This window comes from Oryctolagus cuniculus, chromosome 3 (genome assembly GCF_964237555.1).
Source record: "Oryctolagus cuniculus chromosome 3, mOryCun1.1, whole genome shotgun sequence".
Classification (NCBI taxonomy): domain Eukaryota; kingdom Metazoa; phylum Chordata; class Mammalia; order Lagomorpha; family Leporidae; genus Oryctolagus; species Oryctolagus cuniculus.
Window position 1 is genome coordinate 66,128,700 of NC_091434.1, and position 25,877 is coordinate 66,154,576.

The 25,877-nt window shown below is 43.3% G+C and overlaps 1 protein-coding gene across 9 annotated transcripts in view; it reads left to right on the plus strand.

Moving 5' to 3' along the window:
- Nucleotides 1-1,920: 1,920 nt before the first annotated feature.
- Nucleotides 1,921-25,877, plus strand: part of CHN1 (chimerin 1) — a 259,736-nt gene continuing 235,779 nt past the window's right edge. Inside the window, exons 1-3 of one of the 9 annotated variants that reach the window (XM_051848493.2) lie at nt 1,921-2,112; nt 2,246-2,431; nt 13,074-13,186. Coding sequence is in view for 2 of the 9 variants with exons in the window: in XM_008258770.4 (XP_008256992.1) it covers nt 2,413-2,431 (19 nt within the window). In the remaining 7 variants the exon portion in view is untranslated. The other 8 variants (XM_051848494.2, XM_070070668.1, XM_051848491.2 and 5 more) reach the window with 8 other exon arrangements.

The following is a 25,877-nucleotide window of genomic DNA, read 5'->3' on the forward strand; positions in this document are numbered from 1 at the left end:
ATTTTTCTCTTTAAATTCAAACCATGCAAGCTTTAAATTGGTGGGAGATGGAGGGTGGGGGAGGTGGCCTGGGAGAACACCAGAAGCCTGAGATTGCCCTACTGGATCCACCACTGAATAGGAAATCTTTTAACCACTGGGCCCTTTGCTTTAAATGTGTACCTTGAGGGAATTTGGTCCCTTCCGCTTGAAAATTCCAAGGTTCTACGTGAAAGGGAATTTTAAAAAAATGATAAAAGCAAAAGCTTTCTGAGGTTATAATAGCCGTCTTGGGTATCTTTTGTAATTATGACAGGTTTCCTATGAAATTGTGGGAAACATTTCTGGTAAGTGTGTGTACAGACATACACTTCTCTAGGAGGAGGGCTACTGTTTTCATTAGAGTCTCAAGGGCAGGCAGGGGCCCCCCCCGAAAGGTTGAAGCCCACTGATTGAAACAATACATGGAGTCTTTACTTTGGGGTTATTTGCTGAGCAGATCAGCAGCAATCTCCACACGGTTATAAAATCTGTCCACAAAGGCTGCCTGGGATTCTTTAATTACCTTTACGAACTGTGTGTGTGTGTGTGTGTGTGTGTGTGATTTTTTTCATGGGCAAAAAGGCTGTTCAAGAGTCCTTTTTCATGAGAAATTAAAAATTCTGGGGATTTCAGGATTTGTTCTGATGAGTGGCTGAAGGAAAGCCATTTTATATGGGGAATTTGCAAGCATATCGCATCTTGAGTATTTGCCCATTGTATTGAATTACTTTCACGTGTCTTCCTTTTAGAGTTAACTGATTTGAAACAAAAGGCTTGGCTCCTCCTTCCCAGCCGGCTTCTCTTCTGATGCTTGAGTCTGCTGGGAAATGATGATGAATTAACCGTGGTTCCGCCTGAATTCTCATTTTTTCTAATAATCTGATCCCTAAAGTACATCAAAGAGAAGATATTCGTACAATACCCTTAAAAGAATTAGTTGAAAATGATACAACCAGGGAACCTGAGAACTAAAAGATGAAAGATGGATGTAGGCAGAAATGACAACCAAAGAGAAAAACCTACATATTTCAGACCCCAAAATAGTATCAGTGCCCTGAGCAGAGAAAGAACAGAGGAGGGATTTCTTCACGGCAACTGGAGAATCCTGACTTTCTGAAGACAGTAAGCGAAAACCACGCTTTTCAAGAACACCTTTTGGGCTGACGTCACACGACTCCTGGCTAACTGAGGGTGAGGCAGGGTGGAGGGGGGAACCGTGCGGACAGACAGACGTGGCCAGCAATTCTCAGACACACACAAAAAGCTCAGGGGGAACGAGCTTTTGTTGGCAAAGGGGAAGCGCCCGTCAGTGAGTAGCGCTGGGTTTTCCTGAGGGAGGCTCAAACAGGTTCAATGGCAAGGAGAGAAAATGAGGGTGTAGGGAATCCCAGATGCTTTATGAGCGACTCCTGTTTCCTCACACAGGGCAATCTGAAGGGAACTACTCCCAGAGGCTCCGAGTCCAAAAGCAAAAGACGGCACCGTTCTGTGCCTCTGTTCCGCCCGGGGTCCCGCAGCTTCAGGTCCCCGGCTCGCCCGTTAACCCCGAAGGCGCCAGCAGCAGGAATTTATCCTCAGACGAACCCGGTCCCCGCACGACCCCGCCGGGAGCTCGCATCCACCCAGCATCCTTCTGCGGCTCTTCCGCTCTCGAGTAACAGCTCCGTTTTTCTCCTCTCTACGCCCCCGCAAATCCCATTCAATAGAGAGCCTGGGGTTGCAGCTGAAACACATCGCCCCGCCCCAGGCCGGCTCCCGGTGGCCGCCCAAAGCGGGTCGCAGGAGGTTCCGCGCCGCCGGGGGAAGGAGGGCGCGCCCCCGCGCCCCTGCGCGCGCCCGTTGCCATGGGAACGCACCAGGCCCGGCCGCCCTGAGGGGGAGGCGGGAGGAGGCGTAGCGGCCGCGCTCGTGGGAGACGCTATCGCAAGATGGCGTCGGCGAGGCCGCGGGATGCGGAGTGAGCGCGCCCCGCCGGGGGCTCTGCGAGGCTGCTGCGCTCCCCCACGCCGCCGCCACCGCCGCCGCCGCCGCCAGCGCGGCGCCGCCTCCCTGCCTGCCATTGCGCCGCGGCCAAGCCTCCCCGCCTCGCAGGTACCGCCGCCCGCGCGCACGCTCCCGCGTAGTCGGCAGATGGCAGCGACAAGTGCCGGCTCGCCGAGGGCGAGCGGGGCTGCCCTGGCCCAGGTGCGCGCGACAATAACGCGTGAATAACTTTTTCTTGCAGCGGCTCCCTGCGTCCCGGCCTGCAGCCTCTCCGGGCGCCGGCTCCGCCGCCACGCCCCTCAGGCACCGCACTCGGTGCGAGGTGTGAGTGCGTCGGGCCGATGCGGTGATCTCCGGCCCGCCTGGGAGCAGCGCGTGGATTGGCGGGCGGCGGCGAGCGCCTTTACAATGGCCCTGACCCTGTTTGGTAAGTGCAGCCCCCTCCCCGCGCCGCCGCAGGTGGGCCGCGCCCCGGGGCTCGGGGCGGGGGGCGGGCGCGGGCTGGGGCGGCGGAGTTGGGGCGCCTGGAGCGCCGGGCTCGCTCCCTTGCGCCTCTCCCATTGTTTCCTCTCCAGGCAGGGCCGATGGGCGTGTGCTCCCCTGGCCAATTCTGGGCTGGCAGACTCTGGGCTCCCGCGTGTTTCGTAAACGCACGACCGTTTTCTAAGATGCCAACTTGGGAGCGAACTTAGCTGGTTGTTTCCGAGCCTGCCTTTCCCAAGTTGGTAAATAAAGGTCCCGGAAAGTTTATTTATTTTGGTCAAGATGTCTGTGCATCCCCGACATATGACGCCCCCTCCCTGAAATTGACAAACGGCTTGTGTGGCTTCCTGTTAGATATTGTTGGGGGATTTTTTTTGGGTGGGTGGTGGGACTTGGTATATTCCATTGGAACGGGAACATTTTAAAACTTAATGTTAGTTAAAATGGAAAATATTTGCTCAAGCAAATGAGAGCAAACCCAAGAAAGTTGGCCCCTGCGGAAAACCATAATCTGAGGTGAATGTTTTTTGGGAATTCATTAGGAGAGTGTGGTTTTTGAGATGTAATTGCTGCAACACCATTGTTTCAGGGGTTGGCTCCAGGTGTTTTCCCTCTGACTGCGAGGGCCGAGGGCCGTGGGTTGGGAAGGGCTCTTCTCGTCAGCTTGTGGGCCACAGGTACCTGTCTCACTTCAGGAAAACTCAGTCTGGGAAAACGTAGATGTCCAGAGGATTTGCTTTGCAAAGAAGCAAAGTCCACTGATAAGGAGCTGATATGCACAGATACAGTATCAGGTTTCCCGTTAGGTGTTAGTTCCCTCATTAATCAAGCACATTAGAGTGGTTACATACCTGAAAATGCTTTTGGATGTAAGTACCTCAAGGTGTTGAATTAAGGTAATGGAACCAAAGAGTTACTTGTATTTAACCATCTTATTTTAGAAGTTAAAGTCAGACCAGAGAAGTTCTTTCCCAAGGGTCTTTCACAGGACCCTTTTGTGACAAAACTTCAGTCTGGGGCTGTGTTTGCTATGCAAAATACTTTATTAGAAGTGACATTTCTTACTTGGTAGCAGTTCCCCACAGGTACTTAAAAGCAAATTTCTTCCTTGAAAAATAATAAAAATCTCCTGGTTGTTTTCCAGTAAATTGTATGTAATCTGTATTATTTAGTGGAAGCATTTTCCTTAAATGTGATCTTTTTTGTACAAAAGTTACATGATATTCATAGTTGATAATTTCTTTTTTTTAAATTTTATTTATTTATTTGAGAGGTAGAGTTACAGACAGGGAGAGACAGAGAGGTCTTCCATCCACTAGTTCACTCCCCAGATGGCTGCAACAGCTGGAGCTGAGCCAGGAGCCTCTTCTGGGTTTCCCATGCTGGTGCAGGGGCCCGAGGACTTGGGCCATCCTCCACTGCTTTCCCAGGTCATAGCAGAGAGCTGGATCAGAAGAGGAGCAGCCGGGACTTGAACTGGCACCAGTATGGGATACTGACACTGCAGGCGGAGACTTAACCCGGTGAGCCGCAGTGCTGGTCCCTGATAATTTCCTTTGAGGAAGCTGCTATGGCTAACATATTCATAATAAGATTTTCAGAAGTAGAATTCTCTTTCAAACTATTTCTGACCAAATTAATTTTGTTTCCTAAAGTGCTATTTTGCATTTTTAAGATTTGTTTTCCACAGTAATATTTATAAGTCATCCTCTTTGAGTGTACTGACATTTCTGATGAATAAAACAAAATTGGTGAGTAATGTCCTTATTTTTTTTTAAAGATTTATTTTTTTATTTGCAAGTCAGAGTTACACAGTGAGAGAGATCTTCCATCTGCTGGCTCACTCTCCAAATGGTTGCAATGGCTTAGCTGGGCCGATCTGAAGCTGGGAGCCAAAGCTGCTTCTGAGTCTGCCACGTGGGTGCAGGGGCCCAAAGACTTGGCCCATCTTCTACTGCTTTCCCAGTAGATCCAGAGAGCTGGATCGGAAGTGGAGCAGACGGGACTTGAACTAGCATCTATAAGGGATGCCAACACTGTCTTTTTAAAAGGATTTCTCACTGAGGAATGTTTAACTGTGGAGGTGGAGATAAGGAAAAGTCCTTGGAATACAGATCTACAAGAAAGTACGCACAAGAAGCAATCCCCACCCTCTGGAATTCATTAAAATCTTTAAAACTTTAGAGTTAACTGTGGGGATGTAGAGTTTAGTTTTTGGAATTCATTTTGGTCAAAGCAAAGTACACTTGTGTAGAGGCTACTTTGTAAGTAGTGATATCGCAGCAGCTGTTTTTGTAAGAGTATGCTTGTAGACCATTCAGTTACCTAAATGTAGACCATTTAGTTACCTGAAACTACCATTAAAAATGTTTCCTTTACTCCAAGACCTGGGGCAAGGTGATTTTTAAAAATTATTTAATTAATTAATTTAATATTTATTTATTTGAGAGACAGAAAAAGAGAAAGCTCCCATCCTGTGGTTCATTCCCCGAATGCCTGGGACAGTTGAGGCCAGGGTTGGGAGAGGGAACACGATCCAAGTCTCTCACGTGGGTGGTGGGGACTTGACTGCTTGAGGATTACCTGCTGCTTGGAGGCTTGAAATGTGTTTTTATATCTTAGGAATTATTCACTCATCTATTTGATGAATGTTTTTAAGTTTTTTTTTTTACTTATTTTCATTTATTTAGAAGGCCAAGAAACAGAGACAGAGTGAAATCCAATAGCCAGGAGAGAGTCAGGACAAAGCGAGGATCCTGGAATTCAATCCAGGGACACAACTACCTGCTGCCTCCCAGGATCTGAGTTGGCAGGAAGCTGGGTCAGGAGCTGGAACTGGGGATCTAGTGTGTCAGAGTAGTGTGGGCCATGGGCTTCTTAACCACTAGGCTAAACACCTGCCCCTAAAGTGATATTTTTAATCCACATTCGTTTTCTTTGAATGGAAGAACCAGACCCCTATCTTTGTCTTTCAGGGTTTTGTAATCTCTCTTTAGAGTTGAAAATGTGTATCTTTACATGTTCAAGAATTTGTAACCATTTTTCTTTAATTTTCAAATGAACCCACATTTTAGTGTCAGCCATGACATAAGTCATTTTTAAATTGCCAACCTCAAAAATTATTCCAGTGTAGTTCAGACTCTGCTCACTTGCCTTGCTCATTTGTTCTTCAAGCTTCTCTTGCAGTGTGTGCGGGAGACATGGTGGTTGCTGGCTTCTTAGTGCTTTCATTCCAGTGGCAGTCCATTGTCTTCTTCCAGATCTACAGCAAATGCATTTAATTCACTCCCGGCTTCATTCCACATAGGCTTTTTTAGAACTTCCCCTGTAGAGGAGTGCATGTTCCCTACTAATTCCTGGGGTAAAAGAAAGGGCTCAGATCACCTGGTGTAGGACTTCTTAGCCATGTACATGACAGAATATCCTGACTGACCACACCACTAGAACCCCAACTGGCAGAGCTGGGTGAATAAGCAGTCTGCCAGAGCATCCATGGCATGATTTTCTGTCATTAAATACAGCTGAATGGGGCTGTAGTGTAGAGCCCAGGCCAAAGCTTGAGAGTCCAGTTGAGCTGGCTAAATCTTGAGTAATGCTCTTGTCTCTTTGTATAGAGTTGGCTCTGGCATTGACCAAACCCCACTTTTTTTTCTCTTTCCTCTTGCTATCTAGTCAGCATTATACTGCCACAGATCATTTGTTGTTGTTGTTGTTGTTAAGATTTTATTTATGTATATGAAAGAGATTGAGAGAGAAAGAGATAGATACCATCCATCCCCTGATTCACTCCCCAAATGGCTGCAATAGCTAGGGCTGGGTTAGGCCAAAGCCAAGAGCCAGGAACTCATCCTGATCTCTTACATGGATGTCAGGGACCAAGATACTTGGGCTGCTGCTTCTGCCTTCCCAGGCACGTTAAGCAAGGTGTTAGAATTAAGCCGAGCAGCTGGTCTTTGAACCAGCTCTCTGATATGGGATGTTGGCATTGCAAGTGACAGCTTAACCCGCTGCAGCACAGCGCCTGCCCCAGATCATTTCTAATACTTAGCAGTGAATTTCACTGTAATTTCTTATTTTTCTTTAGAGATTCTGCCACAGAAAGCTTTTCATTATTTTATTTGACTAAAAACTAGTTTTAAAGGAAACTCTTTGACTACATTCTCTGTTGACATTTTTATTCTTCAGTTGGTCTAAATCTGAGATGATGGCCCAGTGGTAAGAATCCATCTGCCTTTCTCAGAATGTTCTTTAGCTGTTTGTAAGATGACCATCGTTACATACTTGTCTATATACGTTCTTTTCTTTTTGTTAAAAACTTAGTATTTAGCGTTCAGATTTGTCTGGCAGTGCTGAAGCAAGATGAAAGAATGGTAGTTCTTCTAGCTCTGATAGTAATCATTTGTGTAGAGTATGTAAAGGAATGTTGGTGATGCAATCTTTTTTTTTTAAGTTTTTATTTTATTTATTTGAAAGTGTTACAGAGAGAGCTGGAGACAGATAAAGAGGCCTTCCATCCAGTGGTTCATTCTCCAAATGGCTGCAGCACCCGAAGCTGAGCCTTTCTGAAGCCAGGAGCTTCTTCTGGGTCTCTCACGTGAGTGCAGGGGCTCAAGACTTGGACCATCTCTCTGCTGCTTTCCCAGGAGCATTAGTAGGGAGCTGGATCAGAAATGGAGCAGCTGAGACTCAGTGCCCATAACAGATGCCGGCACTGCAGGGTTGGGCTTTAACCCTCTACGCCACAGTGCTGGGCCCATTGGTGATGCAGTCTTTTGAGTCACATCTATCTCTGTAGGTAGCTATCCTATGATTAACCTATATTTTGAAGACAGATAATGGTGGATGTGCTAACTTGAAAAGTATGACATGCCAAGAAAAGAGTTTTATTATTATTTTTTTTTTGTTACTTATTTCAGACAGATGCTGGCTTAGGCTAAAGGGAGGGCTGGGGCCAGAACCAGAGTTAGAGCCAGAATGGGGAGCTGGGGACCTATTGCAGCTCTTCACCTGGGTGGCAGGAATCCAGTCCACGGGCCATCACTGCTGCCTCCCAGGTTCTGTATTGGCAGGAAATGAGTCAGGAGCTGACCTGGGCCTTGAGCCCTAGCATTCTCGTATGGGCTGCAGGCTCCCAGCTGTCCTCTTAACTGCTGGGTCAAACACCTGCCCCTCAGTTTATTTAAGATGGGTTTTGTCTCATATTTTTTAAAAAAAGTCACCCTCCCAAAAACTTCTAGACATTTTTCCTCCTCATTGTTCTAAGATTTAATGCCAGAGATATATGATATGATATATATTTGTGGACTGTATAGACTAAAAAAGTTCATGGAAAAAATAGAATTAAAAGGTAAATTGCTGAACTTTTCAAAAAAGATTTCAAAAATCTGAGTAGTTTTTTCATAGTATATCTTTTCCATTTACTTCTTGAAGACCTCTGTATGTCTGCTTCATGCTTAAAGACTCCCTAAAACCATCCTATTGAGAATATATCTTTTAGGCTATAGCAGTGACAAGTGAAAATGCTGCTGGGTTCTGCTTTCATGTATCATAGTAGTTCAGTAAATTAAGTTTATTAGACTCATTTAATCTAGGAATTAACCATTTACTGTCATTTTGAATAGTCAATAACAGGAGTGTTGCTGGGAGGATGTAGCTTTTCTCAAAGGCCTCCTGCAACAATAATGTCTTGATATAGCTAATTGATATTTTCTAAATTTTATATGATGTATCAACAGTAATACTTTTAAGAAACTGTATTTTTAGGGGCTGGTGCTGTGGCTCAGCAGGTTAACGCCCTGGCCTGAAGCGCTGGCATCCCATATGGGCACCGGTTTGAGGCCCAGCTGCTCCAATTCCAATCCAGCTCTCTGCTATGGCCTGGGATAACAGTGGAAGATGGCTCAGGTCCTTGGGCCCCTGCACCCGCAAAGGAGACCCAGAAGAAGCTCCTGGCTCCTGGCTTCAGATCGGTGCAGCTCTGGCTGTTGCAGCCATCTGAGGAGTGAACCAGTGGATGGAAGACCTCTCTCTCTCTCTCTCTGTGCCTCTCTTCTCTCTGTGTAACTCTTTCAAATAAGTAAAAAAAAAAAAAAAAAAAAAGCCCAAGAAACTGTATTTTTATTTCTCTGCAATTTTAAACTGAACTTCCTGTGCAAATCCAATTCAAAGCAAGTCCTTAAACCTGGTTGTCCAACCAGATAACCAACCACAACCACACCAACCAGACAACCAACCATTTACAGAGAAATGACTTGCATAAACTTCAATTTTACCACTTAATATAGTTTTTAGGTTGTTTTTTTTTTTTTTTTTTGGCAGGCAGAGTTAGAGAGAAAGGTCTTCCTTCCGTTGGTTCACCCCTAAATGACTGCTACAGCCGGTGCACTGTGCCGATCTGAAGCCAGGAGCCAGGCACCTCCTTCTGGTCTCCCACGCAGGTGCAGGGCCCAAGCACTTGGGCTGTCCTCCACTGCCTTCCCGGGCCACAGCAGAGAGCTGGACTGGAAGAGGAGCAACCGGGACAGAATCCGGCGCCCCGACTGGGACTAGAACCTAGGGTGCCAGCGCCACAGGCGGATGATTAGCCTAATGAACTGCGGCGCCGGCCCACTTAATATAGTTTTACTGTCCTTAAAAAAAAAAAAAGGTAGGAAGAAACTAGGTGCTCTGATGTAGGATAGAGATCTCTGAGACGACATTTTAACCACCAAGCCGAATGCCCAGGCTTGTGGTCACAAAAGTCCATTCAGATAGAGATGTTTCTTATATTACATTCTTTTTCTGTTTGCTTTATGCTATGGAATATATGTAGTCCAGTGAAACTGAAAGATAAAAAGTTGGAATGAAAAGAGAAAGGAACAACTTCCGGTGCAGCTGCTAGAAACAGTGCGGTGGCCTGATGCCATAACAAGGAGCTGGTCCCGGGCCTGGTAACCATCTTCCCTTTGTCCACACAGCACTCAGTTGTTGGCATTAGCTCTGTCCAAGGAAGTGCTAATTTCTAATTTTGAAGCATTGGTTCGAAACAGGTGGGAACATTTTTACCTATCAAATTTTAATTTTGTTCTTTAATCTTTGAAGAACAGTTAAGAAAGTAACTTTCCTTTTTTTTTTTTTTAAGATTTATTTTATTTATTTGAAAGATAGAGTTACAGAGAGAGGTAGAGATAGAGAGAGAGGTCTTCCATCCACTGACTCACTCCCCAGATGGCCGCAACGGCCGGAGCTGCACTGATCCAAAGCCAGGAGCCAGGACCTTCTTCTAGGTCTTCTACGTGGGTGTAGGGGCCCAAGGACTTGGGCTATCTTCTACTGCTTTCTCAGGCCATAGCAGGGAGCTGGATCAGAAGTAGAGCAGCTGGCACTCGAACCAGCACCCACATGGGATGTTAGCACTGCAGGCAGCGACTTTACCTGCTATGCCACAGTGCCGGCCCCAAAGGCCCACATTTTGATGGGGAGTTACCGCATGAAAGAAAGTAGCAGATGTTTTGTTTAGTGGGTGGGATATAACTGAGAAGAGCTTATAGAGGTGATGTAAAATGCAAAACAGCAATAAAAAGCACATGTTAGGGGTGGCATTGTGGCACAGCAGGTTTAGCTGCCACTGGTGGTGCCAGCATCCCATATTGGAGCACCAGTTGAGTCCTGACTTCTCTGCTTCTGATCCAGCTGTCTGTCAATGTGCCTGGAAAAGCAACAGAAGATGGCCCAAGTGCTTAGGCCCCTGACACCCATGTGGGGGACCAGGATGGAGTTCCTGGCACCTGCCTGTTGCATCCATTTGAAGAGTGAACCAGTGGATAGATTTGTCTTCCCTTCTGTTGTTGCTCTGCCTTTCAATAAATAAATAAAAACACAGTACTGTCACCAAGTAGCAGCTGAGGTGCTTGGAGTGTGTTTTCCTACTTTGGGATTTGTTTACTCATCTGTTTTTTAAGAAAAGCATTCATTTTCACTTACTTGAAAGGCAGAGAGACAGAGATCTTCCATAGCCAAGGCTACAAGCCTGGGCCAGGTGAAAATCAAGAGTCAGGAACTCTATCCAGGTGACCCATGGGGGTGACAGGGACTCAAGAACTTGAGCCATTGCCTGCTGCCTCCAAGGGTGTGCATCAGCAGGAAGCTGGAATCAGGAGTAGAGCCAGGACTCAAACCTAGGTCCTCTGATATGGGATGTCGCCATCCTAAGAGGAGTCTTAGTGGCCATGCCAACTGGCCACCCCGATGAGTATTGAGTGCCTAATATGTGTCAGGTATTAGTTCTTGTCTTCAAGATATTTATGTTTGCAGTGTAGGGAGATGGACAATTAAAAAAGCTGAACAAGGATGCTTAAAAAAGTGTCTGAAAGGGGCTGGTGCTGTGGCGTTACTAGGCTAAGCAGCTCCTGGCTCCTGGCTCCAGGTCGTCTCAGCTCCAGCCATTGTGGCCTTTTCGGGAGTGAACCAGTGGATGGAAGATCTCCTTTTTCTTTCAGTCTCTACCTCTCTCTGTAACTCCATCTTTCAAATAAATAAATATTTAAAAAAAGAAAAAAAGTTTGTGGAAAAAGGGAATTAAAAGATTGCTTAGGTATAAGCAGCTTTGAAATCTGTGCATAGAGTTGTGGTTTTTTTTTTTTTTTTTTTTTTTTTTTTTTTTTTTTTGACAGGCAGAGTGGACAGTGAGAGAGAGACAGAGAGAAAGCTCTTCCTTTTGCCGTTGGTTCACCCCCAATGGCCGCCGCGGCTGGCGCGCTGTGGCGCACCGCACTGATCTCCTGGTCTCCCATGGGGTGCAGGGCCCAAGCACTTGGGCCATCCTCCACTGCACTCCCTGGCCATAGCAGAGAGCTGGCCTGGAAGAGGGGCAACCGGGACAGAATCCGGTGCTCCGACTGGGACTAGGACCCAGTTTGCTGGCGCCGCGAGGCGGAGGATTAGCCTAGTGAGCCACGGCGCCGGCCTGTGCATAGAGTTTTATCATAATGTTATTTTCTGAACTTTTATTTGTTAAAGATTTATTTATTTGAAAGAGTTACGGAGAGAGGTAGAGAAAGACAAGAGATCTTCCATCTGCTGGTTTACTCCCCAAGTGGCTACAACTGCTAGAGCTGAGCCAGGCTGAAGCCAGGAGCCAGGAGATTCTTCCAGGTCTCCCACATGGGTACAGGGACCCAAGGATTTGGACCATCTGCTGCTGCTTTTCCCAGGCCGTTAACAGGGAGTTGGATTGGAAGTGGAGCAGCCAGGACATGAACCAGCACCTCTCTGAGATCCCAGCACTGCAAGCAGTGGCTTTACCTATAACGGCACAGTTCCGTCTCCTCATGAACTTCTTGAAGATTTTTTGTATACACAGATTTCATTTTTTGTGTGTGTGCCAAAATAGACTTAACTTTTTTCTTAAAAAATGTATTGAAAACTTACTGGTTTAGTCTTCAGATATCTGCAATAGCCAGGGCTGGACCAGGCCAAAAGTAGGAACCAGGAACCCAATCCAGGTCTTCCTATGGGTGTCATGGACTAAACTACTTGAGCCATCACCTGCTGCCTTCTAGGGTCTGTATCAACAGGAAGCTGGAGTCAGGAGCCAGAGCTAGGAATTAAACCCAGACACTCCAGTGTGGCGTATGAGCGAATATGACACATTCCAAATGCTCATACTTATCTTTTAATTCCGCATTTTATGAACTTTTTTTGAAGTACCTTCAATACATGCCAGGTGACAAGTGCTATGCAGGGAGTGGGGTATGGGGCTACTTATGTCAGAAAACTCAGGGAAAGTCCCTAGATAAGGTTAGTTTTGAGCAGACTTGAAGGAAGTGAGGAATGAGTTACAGGAAATGGAGGAATTGCCTTAAGGTGGCAGGCTTTGAGGCAGGACATGCTGGGTGATTCCAGGAGCAGAAAGAGGAGCTAATGTGGCTGTGGTAGAGCAGGCAAGAGAACACGGTAGATGAGGACAGAGAGGTAGCTGAGGGAGAGAGGAGAATTGGGCCATGGGTTATCTAAGGCCCTGTGAACTGCAGGAAGATCTTTAGATTTTACTCAGGTACTTCTGTGTCATGTAGCACAGTGGAAGGGGCTTGGATTATGAAGTAAGAACAATATTTAATCCTTTCTCTGCTAAGTGTCAGCTATGTATTTTAGTCTCAGTTTCCTCATATGTAAACAGGGCTATGAATTCCCTTCTTCCATTTGGGCAGAAATAAATGAGATTTGTATGTAAGGTTCTTAGCACAGTGATTGAAGATATGTAGTAGCTAATATTGTCACCAGTATTAATGTGATTATAGATATTAATAAAGATCCAAGATACCAGTGGAGTTTTCTCTCTCTCTTTTTTTTTTTTTTCCCCAAAGATTTATTTATCTGAAAGAGTTATAGAGAGGCAGAGGCAGAGAGAGAGATTTATCTTTCATCTGCTGGTTCACTGCCCAAATGGCTACAACAGCCAGGACTGGGCCAGACTGAAGCTAGGAGCCAGGAACTTCTTCCAAGTCTCCCACATGGGTCTCTCTTTCTCTGCGTTTTAAATAATTAAATATTAAAAAAAGTGGTTCTGCAATATGTCTGCTTATGTGTGTGCCATTGTTGACTTTCAGAATGTTCTGTTGGAGAGCTGGTTCAGGGGACTTAGAGTGAAGATCAGATAGACTTCTGTGATAGTGCTGGCAACGGTGATACTTCCCATTGCACTCAGAACATGTGAAAACAGGTGATTATCCTATCTCCTTTGGGAGATAATCCAGAATATTATGAGCCTTTGCCCTCATGACATGAAAATCTGTCATGGAATGTAAGCTTAATGGATGGTACACGATAGGTGCTCCACCAAGTTTGTTGAGTGACTAAATGAAAGAAGAATAAACATAACTATGTCTGTAACACATGATCACTCTATTTTATAACCAGTAAATAACCTTGAATCAATTTAAAGATTTGCTTTCATTGATCTTTTTTCCTCCTTTGTTATGTTATTCTTACTTGTTACATTAGTGTCTAGAATTAAAAACTTAAATTTATCTCTTAGAAATTGGTTAGTTTGGGGTGGGTATTTGGTATAGCAATAAAGATGCTGCTTGGGATCCCATTTTCCATATCAGAGTGCCTGGATTTGGGTCCCAGTTCTACTCCCAATTCCAGCTTTCTGTTAATGCAGATTTTGGGAGGTGGCAGGTGATGGCTCAAATTGATAGGTCCCCTGCCACCCACGTGGTAAATCTAGATTGTTTCTGTCTCCTGGCTTTGGCCTGGCCCCAAGTAGTATAGGCATTTGGGGATTGAATCAGCAGATGGGATCCCTCTCTGTCTCTGTCTCTTTCTCACTCACTCTCACACACTCACACTCATTCTCCCCTCCTTCCAGCTCTTATCCCTTCCATCTCTCTCTCTCTCTCTGGCTTTCAAATAAAATTAAAAAAAATTAAATAAATTATTTAGTTTAACAATTCACTTCCATGCTTAAAATCCTCTAGTAGTTCCCAGTTACCATTAAACCCAAATTCCCTAGAATGCATGTAAGACTTTCAAGATAGAACCCCTGTCAACCTGGCTCTCATCTCTCGTATCCACCTCTGAGGCTGTGCTTCAGCCATACTAAACTAGCGTTCCCAGAAAGAATTCACTCGGAAAACCTAGCCTTTCTTTGCCCTTATTTGACTACACACCCTGCAAAACAACTTGCATAGTCGCCTCTTCTTTGTAGCCTTCCTTTTTGGGTTATCCTTTTTCTGTATCCATAGTGCCCTTGACACATCTCTGCCCTAGCACTTGTCATGTGGTGATAATTTAATGGGTAGCTTATATCCTCCTGCCTCCCCCTTAGGTGAAGTTCTCTAATGGAAAAACTGTTGGTTTCTTCTCTGTATCCTTTACAGCTGCCACAGTGTCTCATGCATACCAGCCACTCAGCAGGTATTCAGAGGAATGTTGGATGTTAGAGTCTGCTGTATTTCTTAAGGCATTAATTATGAGATCTAAATCTATATGATACACACTTTTTATTTTCCTTTCATCATTTTTCTCATTTTTTAAAAAATCAGTGATTGTGTCATTCTGTCATCCTTTGTTTCACACTCTTAACATGGAATTCCCAAATGCAAGTTCACAATGGCTTGAATAAAACAGGACTCTCACTGGGAGCAGATTTTTTCAGGTTTGACTGTACTATTACTTGCCACTAGCAGATGTTTCTAAATTATTTGGCATAATTAGATAACAAATTCCAGTTCATTAAACTATTGTTCATTTCATTTCAATAGTAGAAAGGAATCGTACATAAATTAGCTTGGTTTGTTCATATTTTACCTTCCCAGTAGGGAACATAATCAAATTGAATGGCAATTTAGTTTGAAAATGGCTAACTTAACCTTTTAGAGGCCTGAAAATGAAAACAGTATACTTTTTCATGATAATTTGTGTGCTACATGGACATTCTTGCTAATTTTCATACTTATTAGAAGAACAGATACTCATATAACAATAGTGTATATATTAGTTTGCTTTTTGTTATCTTTAGCTAAAATACCTAAGAGGAGATTCTTAGGGAAAGAAAAAGTTTTCTTTCAGCTTACAGTTGGCATTTGTAGGATCAGTAGCCCCACAGTCAGGTGGCTGTTGGAGAACAGTCATGGCAGGTGCAGAGGCAGGTTTACATGGTTGGGCAAGAAGGAGGAGATAGCCTGAGCAGAACTGGAGCTCAAATAATCAAACTTCTTCTTCTTCCTTTTTTTTTTTTTGACAGGCAGAGTGGACAGTGAAAGAGACAGACAGAGAGAAAGGTCTTCCTTTGCCATTGGTTCACCCTCCAAAGGCCGCCGCGGCCGGCGCACTGCGGCCGGTGCACCGCGCTGATCCGATGGCAGGAGCCAGGTACTTCTCCTGGTCTCCCATGCGGGTGCAGGGCTCAAGCACTTGGGCCATCCTCCACTGCACTCCCTGGCCACAGCAGAGAGCTGGCTTGGAAGAGGGGCAACTGGGACAGAATCCAGCGCCCTGACCAGGACTAGAACCCGGTGTGCTGGCGCCACAAGGCGGAGGATTAGCCTAGTGAGCCACGGCGCCGGCCTCAAATAATCAAACTTCTTACAAGAACTACCCTCTGAGGGCACACCCCCAATAACCCAAAGACCTCCCATGGGCTCCACCTCTCAGACACCACCCCAACCCATCAGCCATTAACAGTAAGAAATCAGAGTTTAAATATCTGCATGAGGTGGTTTTTTTTTTTTTTTTTTTTTTTTTTTTTTTTTTTTTGACAGGCAGAGTGGACAGTGAGAGAGAGAGAGAGAGCAGAGAGAAAGGTCTTCCTTTACCATTGGTTCACCCTCCAATGGCTACTGCAGCTGGTGCACCGCGCTGATCCAAAGCCAGGAGCCAGGAGTTTCTCCTGGTCTCCCATGGGGTGCAGGGCCCAAGGACTTGGGCCATCCTCCACTGCCTTCCTGGGCCACAGCAGAGAGCTGGACTGGAAGAGGGGCAACTGGGACAGAATCCAGCACCCTGACCGGGACTAGAACCCGGTGTGCTGGCGCCGCAGGCAGAGGATTAGCCTATTGAGCCGCGGTGCTGGCTGCATGAGTTTTGAGGAGACAAATTCTACACATAAGAAACAGTTTAAATACATCTTCAAGTGGATAAAAGAAAACTTTCATTTTGGTATTTATTAATGCCTGTCATTCTTCCAGAAAGAATTTGAGGTAATTTTTTACAAAAAGATACAATGCAAAAAGATTGAAACCAATAAACTTGGGACGGAGTTTTTCTGTCTTGTATCATGTTTATACTTCTCCCTGGATCATTTCCTTCATTATGACCACACTTTGCTATTCCATGTGATAAAGCCTTCCCTTGACTTTGGTCCCGTCTCAGGAGCCATCATTAGCTATTAATGGTCCTCCCATTACCTGCAGTTTATGGAAAGAGCAGTCTGTGCACTCCACTGTTGCTTTCTACAAGCCTATTTTTTTTTTTTTTTTTTTTACTTCAGCCTACTTCCTATTCCTCCCAACTGCAGAGTCACAGAGCAATGTCCTATCCTAAGTTATGAGATGTTTGTGAATGTCATTTGTTTCTAATGAAAAGAGAGAGTAGTAGCTATTAAAGCAAAAACTCTTACTTGCTAAAACAGCAAGGAAAATTTGATGATGATTATGAAGATGTGAACCTATTGCAATAGGGGGAGGGATTGGGCTCAAGTCTGAATAAACAAGTGGGAATTTATAACCAGGCAGCAGATTTTGGGATTTGGTGGAGGAAAAGTTACTAGGAGGAGACGTCACAGGTACTGGGGAGTTCTTGCTCAGCTGATGTAATAAAATTCTATCTGTGGCAGGCTAGGGTGATCAAATATCAAGGATTCAGGATGGATTTGATTAGCTATCAAGAGTGATCAGAGGCCGGCGCTGGGGCTCACTAGGCTAATCCTCTGCCTTGCAGCGCCGGCACACCGGGTTCTAGTCCTGGTCAGGGCGCCGGATTCTGTCCCGGTTGCCCCTCTTCCAGGCCAGCTCTCTGCTGTGGCCAGGGAGTGCAGTGGAGGATGGCCCAAGTGCTTGGGCCCTGCACCCCATGGGCGACCAGGAGAAGCACGTGGCTCCTGCCATCGGATCAGCGCGGTGTGCCAGCCGCAGCGGCCATTGGAGGGTGAACCAACAGCAAAAGGAAGACCTTTCTCTCTGTTTTTCTCTCTCACTGTCCACTCTGCTTATCAAAAAAAAAAAAAAAAAAAAAAAAAAAAAAGTGATCAGATATCAAAGGTGGAGTGATTCTCTCTAAATTGACTTGACAGCTCGGCCACAACTGAGCTCTGCAGGTCTGGTGAGGATCAGGTTCACAGTCAAAGCCTAGTTGAAGAGAGGGCTTAGGAGGAGCCTGGACAAAGTTTGGTCAAGGGAGAGCATCTCATGTTGTGCTTCTGTTTGACTGGTTATGCTCTGTCAGTTAACAGCCAACATCCAGTGGCTTTTTCTCAGTACTCATGTTTGAGTTTTGCTTGCTGTTTAATATTTTTGGTTATCTCTTCCTTCTTGATACTGTTTTCTCTTGTTTTTCAATACCTGTCCAGTGCTACTCCTTTTCTCCCTTTTCCCTATTCCTCAGTTTCCTCCTGTAAATGTGGGTGCTTTCCAAGAACTGGCTGGCTGTTGTCCCTTGGAAGTACTTGGGCTTCTAGAGTGTGGATGTGTGGTCTCTGTCTCTGTCCTTCATAGGCCACAGATCTCCACCAGGACTTCCTGCAGGTGCTTCAGACTCTGCATGTTGCAGCTGCTCCCCACCCTTGGTGTTCCTTCTTTGCTCCTCACCTTCCTTGTTTCCAGTGCCCGGCTGCTAACTAATGCAGATGGTCTTTGCAGTGACTTTCATTGGAACTCTTCTCTCTGTATTTCCATTTCTATTGCGTTTCCTTTCCTCAAAGTACCGCAATCCTCCTCCACCACACACATGAACACATCAAAAGGAATCCTTTCATCTTCCAAATTCTTTATCATTTTACCTATAAATCTCCATCCCTTTCATAATAGTTATGTATCTCTGTCGTATCTTTTCTAGCCTGACGATTTCTCTATGGTAAGATTAATTTACTCAGTTCTGTGTTTTTTGTTTGTTTGTTTTTTTTTTTTTTACAGTGCTTAAACTTACCAAAGTGCTTTATACATAGTAATTGCTCAAGGAGTATTTTTTGAATGAATAGCTCTTAAACCATGATACTTCTATAGTTTAATAATTTCTAGGGTAGAAATAAAAGCATTTTTTTCAATTTTTGTATTACTTTAAAAGGCTTTTCCCAAGTTAGCAGTAGTTAACATCTCAGAATCTCTCATACTATTTTTGTTGCCTAATAATGTACTTCCAGCCTTTAAAGGAAGAAATGCATACATTCCTGCAGTATTGTTGCATGTCAAGGGCAGATGGATCGTTACTTTGGGATTGATTGCTTTTGTTAACATAACTTGCTTCAAAAGTTGCTGGTGAAGTTAAGGTGGGATTTATACTCCTTTATCATCCTGTAATAACCTCATCCTCCTTTTCACTTTAAAAACAGAGGAGAAGGGACACTAACCAGTATCTGCAGGTAAGGCTTGTAAATAAAAGTTAATTTGCTGGCTGTTAGTGTTGCTGTGTGTCCAATCTTCAACTAAAAGTGGAAACCTGGAGAGAGCTAGCTAACAATAAGAAACATGCTGGGTGCTATCAGTTTGTTGGGTTAGCCAAACTCAGGGATCTCTGCTGATTGGTTCACTGTGGCCTGTATTTTTAAAGCAGCTCAGTAGAAGTCACTTGGCAGTAGAACAAAAAGCACACACTAATCATTGTTTTTCAGAATGTGCTAGTATATGTTAAACTGTGACCCTTAAAGAAAGATGAAGCAAATGAAAAAAGCAAAAACAAAAAAAGGTGAAATCAATGGTTTATAGGATATTTCACTTATTGTCTATATTTCCCTTATTTGTGAATTACATACTGGTAAAATTGAATTTGCTTTTCCTAGAATTATTTTTATAATGCCATTTAAGTCTTTCCATTGGATGTAATTTGTTAATATTCTCAGATTGGATCTTGAACTTTGATGTTATAAAGATGCTCTCCATATATGTGTACAGAATATATAGTTAAAGATGATAGAAACACAATTCCATGTTTTTTTCCTTCATTGTAATGTTTAAAAGTTAATCAGAATCTTTAAAGCTATATTGTTTGAGAAATTATTTTCTGGGCTTTCAGTTCATTGTTTTAGTTGAAGTTAAAAGGATAGCTTATTTCAAAAGGACAAGAGAAAGGAGCAAGATGAATTCATATGACAGTAATAAAAAGGGAGAAGGTAACAAATGTTGCTGTACAGTAGAGGGACTCACGGAATACTTAGAAGCCTGTCACTTGGAATTTTCCAGACAGATGGCTCTGCACATCTGTGGAGAGCCACTAACCTCCTTGTGCCACATCCCCAGCTGCTGTTCCTAGGTCTCTCCAGAGAGAGGAGCTCCTGCTCTCTCTCTCTTTCTCTCTGTGTTCTCTACCTGTCTCCTTTTCCCCTTCTGCCTCACACCCACTGTGCCAGCCTCAGGGGGGGTGGGAGGGACAGCCCCCTGATTGCACACAAGGGTCCCAGGATGTATTCCTTTGGGCTGAGACCTTATTCAGCTTTCAATGCCTCCTGATTTCACTCTTGCAATCAAAACTTCTTTCTTTCATCTGGGTTTTCAAGTATAATAATTGACCTTTGGGAAAACAGAAGCATTTGACAAATTTTATACATTTTGTAAAAGATTTTTAGTTAATTAAAAGTTGCTAAATGTCTTCACAGAAAATGTCTAGTGTTTCCAGGTCTTCCGATGTTGTTTTCCAATGTCAGGGTAAGAAGGACATTTGCTGTATGTAAAGTGTACTAATACTACATTATTTTTAAAAGTTCTGCCCCAAAGTAGGTTTTTTTCATTAGTAAGGGTACATTCAAAATAAATATGCAATTATAGTATGTTTCTTACTGTGTATTTTTGCTGTAATAATTAGATGGCAAGGTACAGTTTTTTAAAGTTGACATTTATTTTTCATTTCAGAATTTAAACAGGTATTTGGTAATACAGTTAAACTACATTTAGTTGATAATCTCTAGGTTGAGAGACCAGAACTTTATAGTAGGCATATTTCATCTATTAGATAATACAGGTGATTTTCATAAATATCACTGAACAGTAGTTTTCTAACTTACGTTATCACTTTTAAGGATGACTTAGAAATGGTAACATAGGTTTGGGTGTTGTAGCACAGTGGGTCAAGCTGCTGTTTAGGATGCCTACATTCCAAATCAGAGTGCTAGGTTCAAATCCTGGCTATTCCACTTCCTATCCATCTTCTTGCTAATGTGCACCCTGGAACAGAGCAGGTGATAGCTCAGTACTTGAGTCCTTGCCACCCACATGAGAAACCTGATTGGAGTTCCAGGCTTCTACCTTTGGCCTTGCCCAACACTGGCTGTTGTGGGCATTTAGGGAATGATCTAGAGGATGGAATCTCTCTCTCTCTCTCTCTCTCTCACTCTCACTCTCTCACTCTCTCACTCTCTCACTTTCGCGCGCGCTCTCTCTCTTTCAGACAAATAAATTAGTATTAACAAAAAATTGAAAATCAAAAATAGTACTGTAAACTGAAATGAAGTCTACCATTTTAAATGCTTATATTCTGTATTTCAGATCTACTTCTCTAAATTATAGCTATTTGAAACTTTTTCCTAATTGCAAAAGTAATGCATTGTTAATGCTGATACCTTGGTTGAACTAATATATTTAATGCTATATTTATTATCACTCTTCATTCTTTCTCTTTTCTAAAGAGCTCAAATCAATGATAATTTTTAATAGGCTTTGCATTTTTATTTTCCAGTGCCTTACTCTAAAAAGATTCATAGGCCAAAAAAAAAAAAAAAAATAGGCCTGAGTAAGCTGCTATAAACATATCTGTCATATTATCACAAGGCAGCTTAATTTATTATGTTAGTGGGTTATAAATAATCACTTATCAAGTGCTAAGAAAAAAATTATTAGTGATACTTGCAAAATGGTATGCTCTGTGCTAATTGAATTAGAACAGATGTGGGAAGTTGTAAACAAGTAAAGTTGCGATAGCAATCTTAAACTAACTTATACTAGGCCAAAATAATATTTATCCTTCATTTTCCTCCAAATATTTGCCCCCCCCCCCCCCCCCCCCCCGGAAAATGTCAAACTATAGCAGATCTTAGCTCTTCAGCCAGAGCTAACTAAGCAAAGCAGAAAGCTCTCTCAAAGTCTGGCATTTTAAAATGCAGATCAGGCGCCTTGTGTTGTAGCCCAGCAGGTTAAGCCAGGGCCTGCATCCCATATGAGTCAGCATACCATGTGAGTGCCTGAGACCTGGTTGCCCCCACTTCTAATCCGGCTCCCTGCTAATATGCTTGAGGAAGCAGTGGTGGATGCCCCAGTGCTTGGGCCTCTGCCACCCATGTAGGAGATCTGTATCGAATTCCAGGCTCCTGGCTTCAGCTTGGCTCAGCCTAGCTTTTGCAGCCATTTAGAGAATGAACCAGCAGATAGAAGATCTCTTCCTCTCTGTAACTCTGCCTTTCAAATCAATCTTAAAATAAACAAACAAACAAAAATCCCCCCCAAAATAAGAAATGCAGATTAAAGAAAATGAACTATGTACATCTCTATGATTGCTGCATCATCAGTCAGTAGCAGAAACGGATTAAGCACACTAAGAGCAGCAGGCAAAAATCCTCAAGCAATTGCCATTGCTTCATACATCATCAGGTGTGGTCTTGGAAGCCCCAGTGTGATTTACCTTCTCTTTCCTCCGGATAAAGAACCTTGAAAAAATTAGGGAAGTTAGGAAGAAAAAAATACAAGCCAGGGATGTTTAACAATAGGGAATATTGAGGAATTTCTTGATTGTGAATGTTGGTAATTTGGGCCTTTTAAAAAGCACTGTGTGGGCCAAAGAAAACACACCTTTGGGCTGGAAGTTAGGCATCTGCAAGCCCAACTCAAGTTTCCTCTTGTAAACTTGGTGTTGTGGAAGTGGAAAGCCTGGCTGACCTGGTACCATTTGGTAATGATGCTGGGGGATAGGATTATCCTCAGGATGACACTTGAGTGGGACTGAAGAGCAGAGAAATGGGCATGCCAAGGAGGCAAAGGGCTCTGTAGCAGACTCTCTTAGTGTCTGGAGAAGGTAGGTGACAGTGTGTGATCCTCTGCTTTCTCCCATGACTAGTTGGATCTTTTGAGTAGCACACATTCTCCTCACTCAAGGAGACACTTCTCTACACAGCAGGCCTTTCATCTCAGTTTTCATAGCCCAGTTTAACTTGCACTGGAAAGTATCATCATGTGTTGGCATAATCTCTTTATTGTGTGTTAATTCTGGAGAATTTCTTTGGTGTTCAGTTTAACCCAGCATCACCATAATTAGCCTTTGTTCATCTGTCTCCCTCATCCTGGTTAAGATAAAATTGTCCATAACTGGTTCTAGGAAGATGAAATATCCATATGAAACTGCTACCCCCTCTAAATACTTGTCTTTGTAAAACTATGACAAATTGTCTGTATGATTCTTCAACCTAAAGCAGGAGGTGAGAGCAGCTTCCCTTTGCTGTACTGTGAAACACAGTAGTATGTACAAGGCATAGTACTGTAATCTTAGCCCTATATATATGACAATGCCCTATAAATACAGAAAATACAGAATGCCACTCTTTCCTCTTTAATGTTCTGTGAAAGAATAAAGCCATACTTTTCTAAAGAGAATTAGATTTCTCTCCTGTTATTAGTCTCTTGGTTTTTCATCTTTGAGAACTATGTACCTTGCCTCTTCTTTTTTTTTTTTTTTTTTTTTTTTAAGATTTATTTATTTGAAAGAGAGATCGAAAGATCAAGAGAGATCGAGATCTTCCATCTACTGGTTCACTCCCCAAATGGCTACCACTGTTAGAGCTGGGCTGATAGAAACCAGGAGCCCGGAACTTCTTCCCCGTCTCCTACATGGGTACAGGGGCCCAAGGATTTGGACCATCGTCCGCTGCTTTCCCACGCACATCAGCAGGGAGCTGGATTGGAAGTAGAGCAGCCAGCACTTGAACCAACACTGGCATTACCTGCTACACTACGGTGCTGACCACATGCCTTAACACTCTCTCTCTCTCTCTCTCTCTCTCTCTCGCTCTCTCTTTTTTTTTTTTTTTTTTTTTTTTTTTTTTTTTTTTTTTTTAGATTTATTTATTTATTTGAAAGAGTTACATAGAGAAGGAGAGGCCGGGCCCGGGGGGGGGGGGGGTCCTCCATCTGCTGTTTCACTCCCCAGCCGGCCACAACGGCCAGAGCTGTGCCGATCTGAAGCCAGGAGCCTCTTCCGGGTCTCCCATTCGGGTACAGGGCCCAAGGACCTGGGCCATCCTCCACTGCCTTCCCAGGCCACAGCAGAGAGCTGGACCAGAAGTGGAGCAGCCAGGACTCAAACTGGCACCTATATGGGATGCTGGCACTGCAGGCAGCTCTATGTGCTATGCCACAGCACTGGCCCCACCTTGTCTCTTGATCTGTTAGTTTTTGCTCAGTAGGCATGCACAAACACAGCAGCTCTCTGGATGTTTCTATTCATTAGTTCCACTATATTTTAAAATCCTTGATAATTGTTTTGATTTAGTTTTTATGAAAACTAAAGCGCCTCTTTTTTTTTTTTTTTTTTAAGGTAACTGTCCTACAGCCTTGATGCTGTACTCCACAATTAAGAGAATTATTTTAACTTCTCCATTGTCTAGATGCTTTTTAAATTCCCTTGATATATTGGACTTTCAAGCACCATTGCTTAATACATCCCTCTGGCCTCACTCCTGAGAATCTTGTGAGGATCACAGAGATGGTTTGGACATAAACATTTCAAGTGCTTTAGAAAGACCCTAACTCAGATCCACAAATGCAGTTCATTTTTGATCATTGGACCTGAGAAAGTTAACCTTTTATTTAAAATTAAGTAAAATTTTTTTGATTATTGGAACTATTTTTATAATAATTTGCTTCTGGAACTGTACTGATAGAGTGAAAACATTTTCTACGGAGTCCACAAGATGGCACTTGCCAACCTATTTCTTCTGTTTTTCCTTAGCTTAAGGAAATTCGGCAATGTTTAAGAAGGAGCATTTAAATATTTCTGCTTGAAATGCCAAAGTTTAGATTTCCAGAAGCTTGAGTCAGGACTCTTTAAAATTGTTGAGGTTCAAGTTAACATTTAAAAAAGTGTTCCTTTCCAGGATAGGAGCAAAGATCCTTTGTTTCATGAAGTTCCGGAGATTGTTTTGAAGACACACTGGAATCTTTGTGATACAAAGGACTGCCTCCCTTCACCCCATTTCCCTTTTAAACACTGCCTGTTTGAAGAACGTATAGAATTCTTCATGTAATCTCTACACATAGATTATAGACATCTTAAGGTATTGACGTTTATAAGGACACTGGCCATTAATAATTGTTCTTAGGTAGTTGTGTTATTTTCTGTTGAAAAGCAAGAAGGTATCCTTTGAATGTGGTTTGAAATTTCTAGTTCTAATAATTATGAATTCATAATTCTAACCTTGACTCAGACTTAAGGCGTGGTACAGTAAGGAAGGACAAGAGGAAACTATTCAGTGTAAGATGAGTTACATTGGGTGTCCTAAACTCTGTATATTAAACGTTTACGTTACCATCAGGGGAGGTAATAGTGTTGAAGTTATTATGCTGGGGTTGGATTGCATTGTAAAATTCTGTCAGTAATTCCAGTGAGAAGAAATGTATTTCATAGAAAATTAAGACAGGAAAGTAAACTTAATAAGATTTAGAGGCAAATTAGGTTTAGGTCTGTAGCATTCAGATTTCTCTCAGCCTTAATCATAAAAGTGAGCAAGCAATAGAATCAAAGACATATCATGAAGCAAGAACAGTAGAAGGAAGTTTCTGTTGAAAACTGAGTCAGGCTTGTAAAACTCTAACTTTAAGCTTATAATGAACTATTTTACAGAGTTGTGAAATACTAATTTTTCCCCCACCATTCTTATACCGGTTGGTGAAGAAAGAATCTGTTGTAAGTGAGGAAAGACTCGTAAAGATTTCTTTCTTCAAACAATAATTGTGTGTGCTGGTGGCTAAGCTTGCATAGTAAATCTGTTCTGCAGGCAGGCTGCACATTGAACAGCTGCTTTGTTAGCTTGCCCTTTGCTGTGTCAAGGGGTTAGGGTTTGCTTTCAGTTACCATCATTGGCATCATACTGTTTTGCACAGGATCTCCTTTTAAAAGCTTGTGAACGAAACCTTTTTAAAGTTCAGTGATTTCCATTGAACTTATATATAAACCTTCAGTTTAAGCTAAACTAACTTCTCATCTGAGGATGTTCTTGAGAATGTCGGTTGGAGAAATGAAAGGCAGGCACAGATGCAAGGGCGTTGGATACGCAGCACACAGATCTGAGTCATCCACTGCGTCTGTGAATACTGAGATCTGAGAATCATGTTTTTAAAGTGCTTTATTTTTCTGTTGATAAAATGAAGATTGGGCTTCCAGATGTGCCCATTTCCAGTTATTTTTTTCCAGAATTAAATTTTAAGAAACTTCTGAAAATGAAACTGCCAAAAAATCTTTTGGCCTCAAGCAATAGAAAGTCCTCTTTTCTCTGTGTTGAGATTTATAGTCCACAGTTGAGACCAAGTGAAAGTCAAATAGTTTAAACTGAAATTTGTTCCTATTTGTTCCTGTAGATCTTTTTTTTTTTACAGGCAGAGTGGACAGCGAGAGAGAGAAAGGAAGGTCTTCCTTTACTGTTGGTTCACCCTCCAATGGCTGCTATGGCCAGCGCACTGCGGCCGGCACACCACGCTGATCCAAAGTCAGGAGCCAGGTGC